Source organism: Sinohyriopsis cumingii, chromosome 13 (assembly GCF_028554795.1).
Source record: "Sinohyriopsis cumingii isolate HCF-2022 chromosome 13, ASM2855479v2, whole genome shotgun sequence".
Taxonomy (NCBI): domain Eukaryota; kingdom Metazoa; phylum Mollusca; class Bivalvia; order Unionida; family Unionidae; genus Sinohyriopsis; species Sinohyriopsis cumingii.
Genome location: NC_142973.1, coordinates 36,441,536 through 36,454,867, shown reverse-complemented (window position 1 = coordinate 36,454,867; position 13,332 = coordinate 36,441,536). Strand labels below are relative to the sequence as shown.

Below are 13,332 nucleotides of genomic sequence, written 5' to 3'. Positions count from 1 at the left end.
AGCCTTGAGACTCAGTTTCGAAGAGTCCACAAATAGTCTCCATTCTTGTGGGTCATGAGTGATTTTTAAAGCATTCATGAGGCCCTCAATATCGGAACAGAATATCAGATTACTTTCCTTTCTGAAGAAAGGCTCCAATTGCTGGTGGCGCTTTCGATATGCAGTAATTGTGACATCTTCTTCTAGAAGATTCCATTGTTGGAGTCTTGATCCTAGCAATTCTGCCTTGTTCTTTGATAAGTCCAAATCACGAATCAGGTCATTTAGTTCTTCCTGTGTTATTCTGTGCGGGGTTGATGATGCACCACAGTGAAAATCTGGATCACTGCATGCTGATGGACCAGGAGAAGAACAGGTCGACTCACCTTTGTCTTCGTCAGATGAATCAAGAGAATATTCTGCTGGAGGTTCTGGAATAGGAAGTCCCTCACCATGTGGAACTGGTCTCAATGCAGACGGAATGTTTGGGTAGACTATTCTCGACTTCTTTCGCTTCGTTATTCCGCCGGAAAGAGGAGGAACCAAGCAGAAGTAACAGTCATTTAGGTGGTTGCTTGGCTCTCTCCACACCATTGGGACTGCAAACGGCATTGATGACCTTTTGCAATTCAACCACTGTGAAAGCTGTGTTGTACATGTAGCACAGCATATATGCGGAGCCCAAGGCTTGTCTTGGTCACCAACCTTGCATCCGAAGTAAAGATGATATGCCTTCTTCACTTGAGAATTGATACTTTTCTTCTGGTTGGCAAATGTCACTTCCCCACAAATATAGCAAAAATTGTCCGCGGTATTAACACACTTTCGAGGCATTACTGTTCTTTATTGTACGTAAATGGATAAAATAATAAGTTTTATGTAACAGTAGCTTGAACTGTCTCGCACAACGTCTAAAATATTTTAAATGCTGAACCTATCTGATTGGGCTTTATATAGTACACTGCTTACGTCAGCTTCAGCAGCCGCCTGGCATTAGTATAATAGGCCTACACATGTATAGTACACTGCTGACGTCAACTTACTTCAGCAGCCGCATGGCATTAGTATTGCATTGCATCAGAAAATGATGCAATCAACTGTGGATGATGTGAGCATGATGGTATTATGCAATGTTACATCATTATTCCGGATGTTGCTGCAGTCCTACTGGAGAAATTTACACAGTGAAACATAGAAAATGAGGTATATGAATATCTTCAAAACGAGAGCCAATACAAATTTTTCACGGTTATATTCGTGTTCGGCACACCAAAATACTACAGATTAGGGCCTTTTCAAGTCAGTAATGATTTCACTGTTGACCAGTGTAATCCAAGAATAATCCACGAATTAAATTTTAGAGTCCTAGTAATGAAATGTTTTAATGAATTCAAGTTCGAGTCCCCACGAAAAAATCCAAAATGGAAGGTGATGACGTATACTGTAGCTAGTATTGTGCTGTTGTGGCTACAGTTCTTTGTTATTCCACAGACAATAATATTCCGATGTTTGAATTTCTGAATAAAATTTCAAGAAATGTCTTTGTCCAAGAATGCTGTACGAGCACTGAAATATTTCCAGGAAAAAGAATTAATAATTCCAAAAAATAAAATTTAGACTCATCTGGTCCAACGAAACACTTTTCAGTGTCCAAAGTAAAAGCCCAACTGAGAAATATCTCTCCAAACATCACTATTAAATCTAACTACTGCGCAATTTCGGAAAACCCAGAATTACGAAAAAGAGGCTGTTTACATATCTAAAGTCACATACTTCCAGTATGACCTTGATAAAAACCAATAATTTTACTCCGAGAATTAAATAAAAATAGAAAGTTGTTTACTTGTGTCAGTGATTTCTGAATCAAGGTCGGGAACTAAGTCAAAAATAGAAACAGTGTTTCTATTATCAGGTGTTTATGAAAAGAGTCAGGTCAAACTGAATTTTCTGGGGGGAAGATGCCAAATCAAGTAAACAAGATTACATTACTTTGACACGTAATGAAATTAAATTAAAAAGATTTTTTAAACTTATAAACAATTAAATTAAATCAACTATAAATTAAATCAAATATTCATAACAACTGCTCTAGGCCTGTTCTATAACTGTTGTTTTTTATGCACAAAGTTAATGCTGCATTCACCGGCCTAGTATAAAAAGACATAAAAAATAAAATACACCAGTGAGTTCGAAAAGGTCCATATTTCTGAATAGCTATATTAAAACAGAGTATAAGAATTATATTCATTTGTTCAGAGAAACCAATGGTAATACTATTGCTCTAAATTAATTATTGGACAAGGACATTTATCGAAATTTAGACAGAATTCAAAAATTGGAATAATATTTTCTGTGATTCAACAAGAGACTGTTGACACTGCAGCACTTTAAAGGTTACAACAGACGTCATCTTCTTCTATTTGGATTTCATCGGGATACGAACTCAGTTTCATTTAGGACTTTTTATCACTACGACTTCTATCTTTTAATTCTTGGATTATTTTTGGATTTGATTCTTAAAACCGTATGTTCTACTTCTCATTTTTACCCTCTTTTTCTAGGGAAATAAATTATTTGTTAAATTTTACAAAGCTTGTTGTCTTCACTTTTTTTCTTGTTACTTTCTGTAAGACCCTAAACACGTAACTATTTAAAATACGGTGTAAAATTGTTAAATTCGTAACAACAAAGTTACATTTTCTCATTAAACTAAATGATAATTATACATTGCATTTCTGCTGACTTTGGTGGTCATAGTTTTACATCCTGGTACCTAAGTAGACTTTATTTGTTTTCCAAAAGCCTAAAAGAGATATTTGCAAAGACACGTGTTATTCGAAGTATTAAAATGATCTCCTCAGCCAAGTAAGTTGAACGCTGGAGGTAAGTAAGGCACACAATCAAAGCAAGGATTTCAAAAGTAGTAGGTCAAACACAGTAGATCGCCAATCTTGCTTAAGATGTAGAAGATATGAAGTGAAGCTATCATCTAAAGTATTTTTGTTTTAAACTATACACAGTTATTCCATCATAACTTTTATTTCCCTTTTTGTTTTTGTTTTTGATTCAGACAGCAGAAGCAGCAGCTGCGATAGTGTGTGTCAAAATGGAGGCATATGCTACAACGGAACTGAATGCGCATGTCCGTTCGGGTACTATGGCAACATCTGTACAAATACAACAGGTATAGGAAATACACATATGCACGCTTTGTTAAGTTGGTTGCGTTTAAAGTATACTCTTTTGAATTGTTCTTTATACTATTATTATATATGTTCGAGTTGATGTTTGCTAAAGTTTTTTAATTTATTTTCCAAATGAAAATAATGAAATTGAAATTATTCTTATTCCATTGATAACAGTGAATGTAGAATGTGGCGCTGACACCATTAAATTGCGTGTAAGTCTTGGTGAGAAATTTGGAGGGAAAATCTACGTATTTGGAAACGAGAGCTGCACACTGCCCCAGACAGGTATCAGCAGCTACTTGTTCCACTATGAAATGGAGGTGGCACTCAATGGAACAGGCTGTGGATCCTTTAACCTGTCTGAAAACGAAGCTGTAAGTCAGTATGTATGCGCGTGTATGCAGCTAAAAACTATTTGCAATTTAATTCAACTTTCTTATGTTCTTTTATAATTAGCATTTCAGTCTGAACGGAGCTCTCCAGCAGGTTTCTAACTATTCCTACTGTGGGATATATATATATATATATATATATATATATATATATATATATATATATATATATATATATATATATATATATATATATATCCCGAGGGACAGGAAGACTGAGGAGACATAATTGAATCAAGAATGACTCTGCAAGCTGAGAGTTGTTAGAGTTCAGAATTATGGAAGAAAAAATATCATACTCCATGATTGTTGCTGCAGGCCAATTTTAGTGACTTCAGTATAGATTATATATAGAAATAAAACATAATTCAAGTCAAAAGATATACAAATGCATATCAGAGTTACTGCTGTAATGGCAAAGCTTTTCATGCACACTTAATACATTCTTTAGCCTTACTTTACATACATAATGAAGCTCAAGTGCTTGAAATTTTGGGCTCCGCCCGCCCAAGACATAGGAAAACATTCATGACCACAATATAAAAACCACAATGAAAGATCAGTAATGACATATCTCTCTATGTCTCTCTACACACGCACACGCACACACACACACACACACACACACACACATATATATATATATATATATATATATATATATATATATATATATATATATATATATAATATATATATATATATATATATATATATATATATATATATATATATATATATATATATATATATACATATTCACATCATGAAAATTCATAGCCATATGCACACAAACATAGAAATACATGTAATTATTATTTAAAATTTAAAAAATAAAATAAAAAATAAGGAGGCTGTGTATGGGCGGAGGTGAGACTTAAATTCCACACAAATTATTTTCTTAAACAAGGATTGGGTCTCTGTTCCTCTACAGTTCAGTGACGCTAATTACAATTCAATTAACTGTTCGCAGTTGCAAGCCCCGACAAATGATTGGCCAATGAAAGCCATGTGATCACTTCGGGGCAATTCAGTTGGCCCTTCCGGGCTTAGCTTATTATCATAACAGAGTAAGGTAAAAAAAAAAAAGAAATAGACCCAACCTCATTACACCACCCATAAATGTACTTGCGCAGGCGTAAGTAGTTTTATGTTTGTAGAACGTATATGCAATGAAAATGAGTTAAGGGATATTTCGAGTTGGATTGTAAAATAATTTGACTTTAGGGTAATACTCTGTCAAAAATGTTCTAAAATATAGCAAACCATACACAACATTAACATCGACCTCTTCGTGACTTAGAGGCTGTTTATTACATCAACTGGTTTTGTCTTAGCGTTATTTATTTTACGTTGATGGCACAAGACGTTTATCAGCTTATAAACCCACTGTTGTATTCGTAAAGAACGATATAATGGTGTCCAGAATTAGTCAGTTACACTGCGGAAACAATAGGACCAGTGATGTGGAAAGGAGAAAGTTATCTCGACTGAGAGACAGAAGTTTTCCTTTCTTATGGAACTACATGCATTGGTTGGGGGGTATGACCTAATTTTGTACTTAGGGCAACTTAGGAAAATTAGTTTTCATGTCCCTGATGAGTCCTGTAAAATGAAGGTTTCCTTCTAGATGCACTTTATCATGCTGAGTTTATTATTATTATTATTATTATTATTATCATTAGACCGGCGAAATAACTCGGATGGTGCGACTCTTTGTGCAGTATGATAACGATACATACACTCCTGTGGATGAAGTATACGATATGTCTTGCGTCATTTCGGGCAGTAACGTCACTGTGTCGTCAGTTGCAGCAGTCGGACAACCAGACCCTGCGTAAGTCGTATTTGTTATCCTCTTTATCCTGATTCCGATGTAATCTTAATTCCTATGTAAAGGAATAGTGGATTTAATTTTAATTGATCTTTTTCAACTAAAAGTGTATAATCTCTAGGTGATATTACAAAGTCAAAAAGGATCTTAATATAGCCCATCATTGTAAACATTTTAGCTTCCATGTTTAATACTAGGTTTCAACCAAGATAACTCTCACCTTAATAAAGCTTAAATTAGTTCGACGATAAGCATGTTCTGCTTATATATTTTAGTGGCATGGTTGTATCATGAGCACTGTTAGTGCTCATCCTTGGTTGATTTAAACAAAATCTTCTGTGTAGATTTATCTTGACAAGCTTTCAAATGACTTCAACATTTTGGCGCTAATTTACTGATTTTCAAATACAGTTCTCATCGGACCCCGGGTGGCTGAGTGGTTTAAAGCGCCTGCCATTACAGATCACTGACATCTCACCATTAACATGAACAATTCTCTTCGGCAAGGTCTTAGATAAGCTGAATGCTAATCATAGTTGGACTCCAGTTACACATTTGTGGCCTTGACCTACATATAACTGCTGTGCCTGAACAAGTCGTCTGAACGCTTTAATATCGATAGGTTTTCTACGATTTCTTTCATTTTTCCTGAACAAACTTCATCACAGCAAGTTCTTACACGAGTTTGATGATCAACAGATTTTGATATTTTACAGAGTTCTTGTCATTCATTAACATGGAATATTGTAATGGTTTGCGAAAACTAGCTCAAAATCTTCATATTTAAAAAAAAAATCCTTCATGTATGCAATTTCAGTAAAGATTTTAGCCATATTTTGCTGAGTTGTACTCAGTTTCCAGTGCTCCAGCCTTGTAGTGATTGACTTTGGGGATGGGGGTGGTGGGATAACCATGTTAGTGACAACTTTTTCGTGTACCTTAGATGAATTATATTGGTTTTGAAGGTTTGTGAATTAAGCCTGAAAAAATAATTTTCATTTATTTTTGGCTGATGACATTTTGCAAGCGCAGAAATTCATACCTGATGGACGATTACAAAAGCATAACTTTTTATTTATATTCTAGTTATTAAACAAGTAGAACAGTGATCTAAATAGCTATGCTGTATTTCTACTTAATGTAGAACATTAATCTAAATAGCAATACAGTATTTCTACCTAATGTAGAACAGTGATCTAAATAGCAATACAGTATTTCTACTTAATGTAGAACAGTGATCTAAATAGCAATACAGTATTTCTACTTAATGTAAAACATTGTTCTAAATAGCAATACAGTATTTCTACTTAATGTAGAACAGTGATCTAAATAGCTATACTGTATTTCTACCTAATGTAAAACAGTGATCTAAATAGCAATACAGCATTTCTACTTAATGTAGAACAGTGATCTAAATAGCAATACAGTATTTCTACTTAATGTAGAACAGTGATCTAAATAGCTATACTGTATTTCTACTTAATGTAGAACAGTGATCTAAATAGCTATACTGTCTTTCTACTTAATGTAGAACAGTGATCTAAATAGCTATCCTGTATTTCTACTTAATGTAGAGCATTGATCTAAATAGCTTTCCAGTATTTCTACTTAATGTAGAACAGTGATCTAAATAGCTATACTGTATTTCTACTTAATGTAGAACAGTGATCTAAATAGCTATACTGTATTTCTACTTAATGTAGAACAGTGATCTAAATAGCTATACAGTATTTCTACTTAATGTAGAACATTGATCCAAATAGCTATACTGTATTTCTACTTAATGTAGAACATTGATCTAAATAGCTTTACAGTATTTTTACTTAATGTAGAACATTGATCCAAATAGCTATACTGTATTTCTATTTAATGTAAAAGACAAACAGTAAGACATAGCAATGAATACAAAAGAAGCAATGGTCATGCCAGCAGTGGGTCAGATGATCACTTGTACTTAAATACGTATCATACAGAAAACTATTATAAGAAGTATCAAGATTACCGTCGCAAGTGCACACACATACACATACACACTATTGTGATAAATGTTTAAGTTTGATATATTTTCTTTCCCTTTTGTGTAAATTTTTTTGTGAAAATTCTTTTTTTTATTTTCCAGGAATAACTTTACTAAACAGTATGTAATACAAACTGTGAAGGGAGTCACCTTCAAAATGACGGACAAGGATGGTAATCCTCTTGAAGTGGGTAAAGTGTACAGTGTTGCGGATCCATTTGATATGAATGTACAGCTGACGGAAGTAGAAGGTCAGAATCCAAAATGAGGCATCAAAAGGGCTAATTTATTACTACCAGTTGTGATTCATTCATTGTGTATTTGATATTTTCAATGAACTCAGACCAAAGTCATCCTAGATTATGTGGTAATCATGACATAATTACACATGACGCATTAAGATTATTTAACCCTGATGTAGCGTAGTTAACTCATTGCGATTGTTAGATTCCTAGACAGTTTTCCCTATATATGTGTCAATAATTCAGTTCCTTATTACTTCACTATATTTTTTCAACTTTATGAAATTTTCCATATAAAATGTAAATTTTTCTTTACTGATAAACTTGATAAATACAAACTTTCCTTTCAATGAAAACTGCTACGGTTATGAGTAGGCTCCGTAATATTGGGTTTTTGGAATTGTGTGTTGCACAAAATACATTGGAGATACGACATATTTCTCAGAAGAGATATTTTATGTATGCGTAATTTACGAATACATAGAATGTGTTTTGATATTTATCACCTTTTGCCACTTCGTGTGATTTATGTATTTATTTAATGCGGAGAAGTGTGATTGTTTCAATCTATGATGTTAATATGTTGAAGCCAATGTGTGAAAACGTAATCACGCCAAATGTAAAGCATGTTATATATATATATATATATATATATATATATATATATATATATATATATATATATATATATATATATACATGTCTGACACTACCCCATTTCCGTCTATCAGAAGCATTCCGATTGCCTATGTTTTTTTACAAACGGAATTTGTTAATTTCACGTGTAATCTCCCCGAACTATTTTCCTGTGATTTTTTCAGTAATAAATAATTTAAACACGTTAGCTATTACCCGTTTGATACTGGGAGATCAGATAAACCGAAACAGTTATCATGGATAAGATAATTAAGTGCAGAATCGACAATTTCAGTATTGCAAGAAAGCTAAATTTATTAAACATTCATAAAAATACTAGATATTACTCAGCTAATGTTATTACACGCTTTATCATCAATCATCCATATATATATATATATATATATATATATATATATATATATATATATATATATATATATATATATATATATATATATATTCCCAGCCAATAGGTACAGTTCAGTGAAATTCCAGTGGTGTACTGTTAGTAATAACAGTGCAAGTGCAGTAGGAAGACTCTTCCTGGACAATGGGTGAGTAAAGCTTCAGAAAGATATCGTCATTATAACACTTGTCTGAGAGGTAAAAGAGGAATTTCGGGTCACATATTGTAATTTGTTATGCTTGTGATCTATCGATGAAACTCAGCTTTACTTCCGGTGAAGGCATACTTTTATTTTTCCCGACCCATGAGTAGTATACATAGTGAAAGTTCACAACCATGCATATTGGTTTGTACCACCTCTTCTATGAAATATGAGAATACTAAATTCAACATTAATCACCACTAGACGATTCAAATATTGGTGCACCACCATCCCATATAGGGATTCGGGAGCGTTTTGGACGATTTGTATCTATGCATATATAGGAATATGAGAATATTAAAACTTACAATTAAGGACATTGTAACTAAAATACGCTGTAAAATTTTTTAAATGAAAATCTTTCACTATTATATCTTTGCTTTTAAGACTGAATAAAACTATTTCCATTCTGCATGAGTTACATTGTGTAAATCAATGCCCAGTTTTGAACATCTGACAATTTACTCGGATCAATTAACATTTAATATAAATGTTCAGTTCCTTATTTGAACGTCTGCCCATAATGAATTTTGTATTGTATGACTAAAATTAGAAAGTGTATTTTCACCTATTAGTTTTGTTTAGACTGGCTGGGGGAGCGGGTGGGGAGTAGGTAAGAAATATTATTTGGAGAAATGGGTCTATCTCTGTTCCTTTTTAATCAATCGTCGTAGCCATGCAATTTTAATTAATAATGGTTAAAAGAAACTAACTGAAGTCTTTCTGCTCGTATACCTTTTACTCTTATAATACGTTTTGTTCCATCTGGTCCGCCATTACATAAAATATTGAATATTGTATTCTGTTTTAAATCAAAAACCCTTAGTGGATTAGGTAAAGAAAGTTCTAACTGAGCCAGTTTAGAAAGAGACTAAAGATTGCACCATTGTTTCGTTAGCCAGCAAAAGTAATCGTTAAGTACATTTTGATGTTCTTATTAGTTTCCCCAATATTTAGTTCACATATATCATAAACATATGTTGGCAAAAACACTCGCATTATTTGACAAGGTCCTTTTTCAGATTGATGCTGGGAATGACCCTATCCATATAGCCTTATTTGTTTTCAAAATTAATTTGAAACTATATCTTTCATAGAATTGGTATGGTCTTTTCAACGTGCATTTTATTTATTTCTCTGACACATCTAAGAATAGCTGCTTGTCATCAACATACAGACTTATTCAATATACCATTTCGTCTATCGATATTCTCCAAATACTTGTAGTTGCTTTTCAAATGCATTATCCAATCATATGTTACGAGTATGACCATTACCTCCCATATCCAGTCCTCTAAAGCTTGCTTTTAGCAACGAACGTGTTAGTAGTCATCAGCTTGCCTGGGTACGAGTAAGAAATGCATAATCCCTACTGGGTGACAAATCCATTACGTATTTCAAATACTAATTCCGCTCATGCTAGGAAGCACTGTCTTTTTTCGGGAGGCTTTGCAAAACTGATTTCCGTCTGTGCCTGTTCATGTTAGAAGCGATTCTAAAGAGTTTTCTCACAAAGAGATGCATACTCCAGCGATAATTCTGTCCATTTCTTGCTCTATTCTATCAAACAGAAAGAATTCACACTTTATTGGTCTAACTTCGTCTAATGATATACATGTCAGCGCCAGATTAATTATCTGCCCTATGGTCAAGTGAAAATCTTAGTACTGGACCAGGCATATTAATTCGGCCTCAATCTACACTTGGAGTTCTCAGGACGGAGTATGGTTATCTGTTTCTCTGATATGCCCAGTCCAAGTTTGATGCAACACATATCTCCTGACATCCATTCTATCCATTACTGACCTCCTGACGGCATTGCGGACCGACATCTGACAGCTTCATTACTAGCCATGACTACGTAACAAACCGGCACTGGTTACGGAGACAATCCAGTCCCAGATGCCTGGCAGAATTCCCAGACCATCAACGATTCATGCAGAGAAAACCTGATAACTCCATGACCGGACCCTGTTTTGGAGACAATACAGTCCCCGATGACAACACCATTCCCAAACCATCGGCAAGTCATGCAACGAACATTATACATCTCCATCCATACTTTAGTCTTACAGAAACCATTCTCTGACCATCAACTATTGGATACAATACAGTCCCCGATGACAACACCTTTCCCAAACCATCGGCAAGTCATGCAACGAACATTATACATCACCATCCATACTTTAGTCTTACAGAAACCATTCTCTGACCATCAACTATTGGAGACAATACAGTCCCTGGTGACAACACCATTCCCAAACCATCGGCAAGTCATGCAACGAACATTATACATCTCCATCCATGCTTTAGTCTTACAGACACCATTCTCTGACCATCAACTATTCGTTCAGTGTGTTTGGAGATAACGCTTTCCCCACCTCACTGGACACCCAGACTTGTTTACTGTCCATCTCGACCAGTTTTGCTAGCTTCCTCACATGCATTGTACGAGACGTCAATGTTTTGCTTGGGAGATAGTTTATCTGATGGCGCGTTTTCCCGACAGAGTCCCTACAATGATTACATTGTATTTTGGTAATTTTCAAAATGTGTAATTGTCTGTTTCAACATTCCGTAATTGTCTGTTCAACATTCTGTAAGTGTCTATTTCATAACCTGTAAATGTCTGTTTCAGTCTTCTGTAAAATTAAGGATCATTATTATTTAGACCATTCAGTGCGACCAATGCAACCAGAGTTTTTTTCTATAATAAGACCCAGAATTATAAAGTTACCTTGCGAGCGTATTTTGGATAGAGTTAATTTAACTCAGGTCTATTAAACAAAAGAAACACACGCGTCTAGACTTCAATGCAAAAAGACAAACAAATCTCTCATTTCCACTTTAATTTGTCCAAATGGCACCATCTGTTTATTAATATGACTTTCCTACAGACAAAACTGCATTTGTTTTAAATAATAAAATGAAACACATCTTTTCTTTAATTCAATGTTTTAAGCCCTGGCATTCTTAAGAATATACAGAGATTATGTCCGCCATCTTCAGATGCAATATTTAATAAACACCCAACGATCTGCACACATCATTCCTTTCACAATAAATTAAGTATAGGAAAGCAGTACACGTTGTTTCACTTGGACTTTAATCACAGTAAGCTGAATATTTTTCATTATTTGAATCAACCCCATTCCCCAAATGTAACTAAACAAATTTAGATAAGTCACAATGTTTGTTACAATTAGGAAACAACCTGTTTTTAAGTATTTCACATGCAGGATTGCACATCAGGCTGATTTCTATTATAGTGTAAATGCATTCCGCAGCTGTATTACACTATATGCGAAACTGAGGAAAATTTAATAAAATAAACAATTTAACAAAGCAGGGCAAAACTGAAAACATAATGTTACAAAATAGGTATAAAATGTACATATATAAACATAAATTAAACTAAATAAAGCAATATAAATTAAATGCATTCTCAATATTAAGCATGAAACAGCAAAATGAAAGCAGCAATAAAAAGAAATGTGTATTACTCGAAGATAAGAACAAAGCTATATATTATGATTATTATCATCTAATTAATTTGTCACCAATTTACTTGACTACATTTGCAACTCTCACACTACTCATTACATTACACTATATCCGTCTCTCAACATCAATTTTCAAATTAAAAATATATACTAGTCACTAATCATCTGCTCCTCTGCGAATCTTTGATAACGAAATTCAACCGAAAATCACTGGGAGCTAAAATAAGCCGGTAAGGAAAATATGGTAAAGGTTCGATGCTGTTACATGTCAGAAAGTCGGTCATGACGGCATATTTATGCACCGGTACACTGTCATGGAGTAGACGCATACCCGGATATGGAAATGGTGGTTCGGTAGTGTTCCACAACTTTTGGCAACACTTTAGAGCACACAAATATCCATTGACAGAGTCCGACACTTCTACCTAGACGACAATATTTGAGTACATCGGGGTGAAAATCGTTTGGAATGAGCTACATAGTGGGATCCGTGTGAAATAGTTAGAATATTGTCATGGGAGCAGCGAATATTATTAGCCCCTTGATAACTGTCGCTAAGTATTTATTTTTGTAAGAAATGTCAAATTTTGAGATTAAAGCCTTTGTTTTTGACCCTCAAGAAAATATTTGAAACAAAAAATGATCTGGCAAATTTTTCTCAGAAGATGGTCCCCTCCTGACAATTATTTTTCATAATATACATTTAGCATCTGAAGCCTCAGACTGGAGCAAGATTTGGGTTGGACATGGTTACAATTCAAAAGTTACTAAATTCCACATCTCTGCACATACCCCCCCCCCAAAAAAAAATCCACATACATGCATTTATATTTCTATATATACAGCTTATAGTTTCTGCATAATTAAGCTTTAAAAAACTTAAGACATTTACTATTCATGTATATATTTACAGGTACATATACATATAGT

General features: G+C 34.1%; 1 protein-coding gene across 3 annotated transcripts in view; it reads left to right on the top strand.

Moving 5' to 3' along the window:
• LOC149785212 (EGF-like domain-containing protein 2) overlaps positions 1 to 13,332 on the top strand; it is a 52,231-nt gene that overhangs the window by 18,169 nt on the left and 20,730 nt on the right. For all 3 annotated transcript variants that reach the window (XM_089979023.1, XM_089979022.1, XM_089979024.1), the window contains exons 5-9: positions 3,050 to 3,163; positions 3,342 to 3,541; positions 5,245 to 5,396; positions 7,513 to 7,661; positions 8,758 to 8,845. In XM_089979023.1, coding sequence (XP_089835149.1) covers positions 3,050 to 3,163; positions 3,342 to 3,541; positions 5,245 to 5,396; positions 7,513 to 7,661; positions 8,758 to 8,845 — 703 coding nt within the window. The remainder of the gene's footprint in view (positions 1 to 3,049; positions 3,164 to 3,341; positions 3,542 to 5,244; positions 5,397 to 7,512; positions 7,662 to 8,757; positions 8,846 to 13,332) is intronic.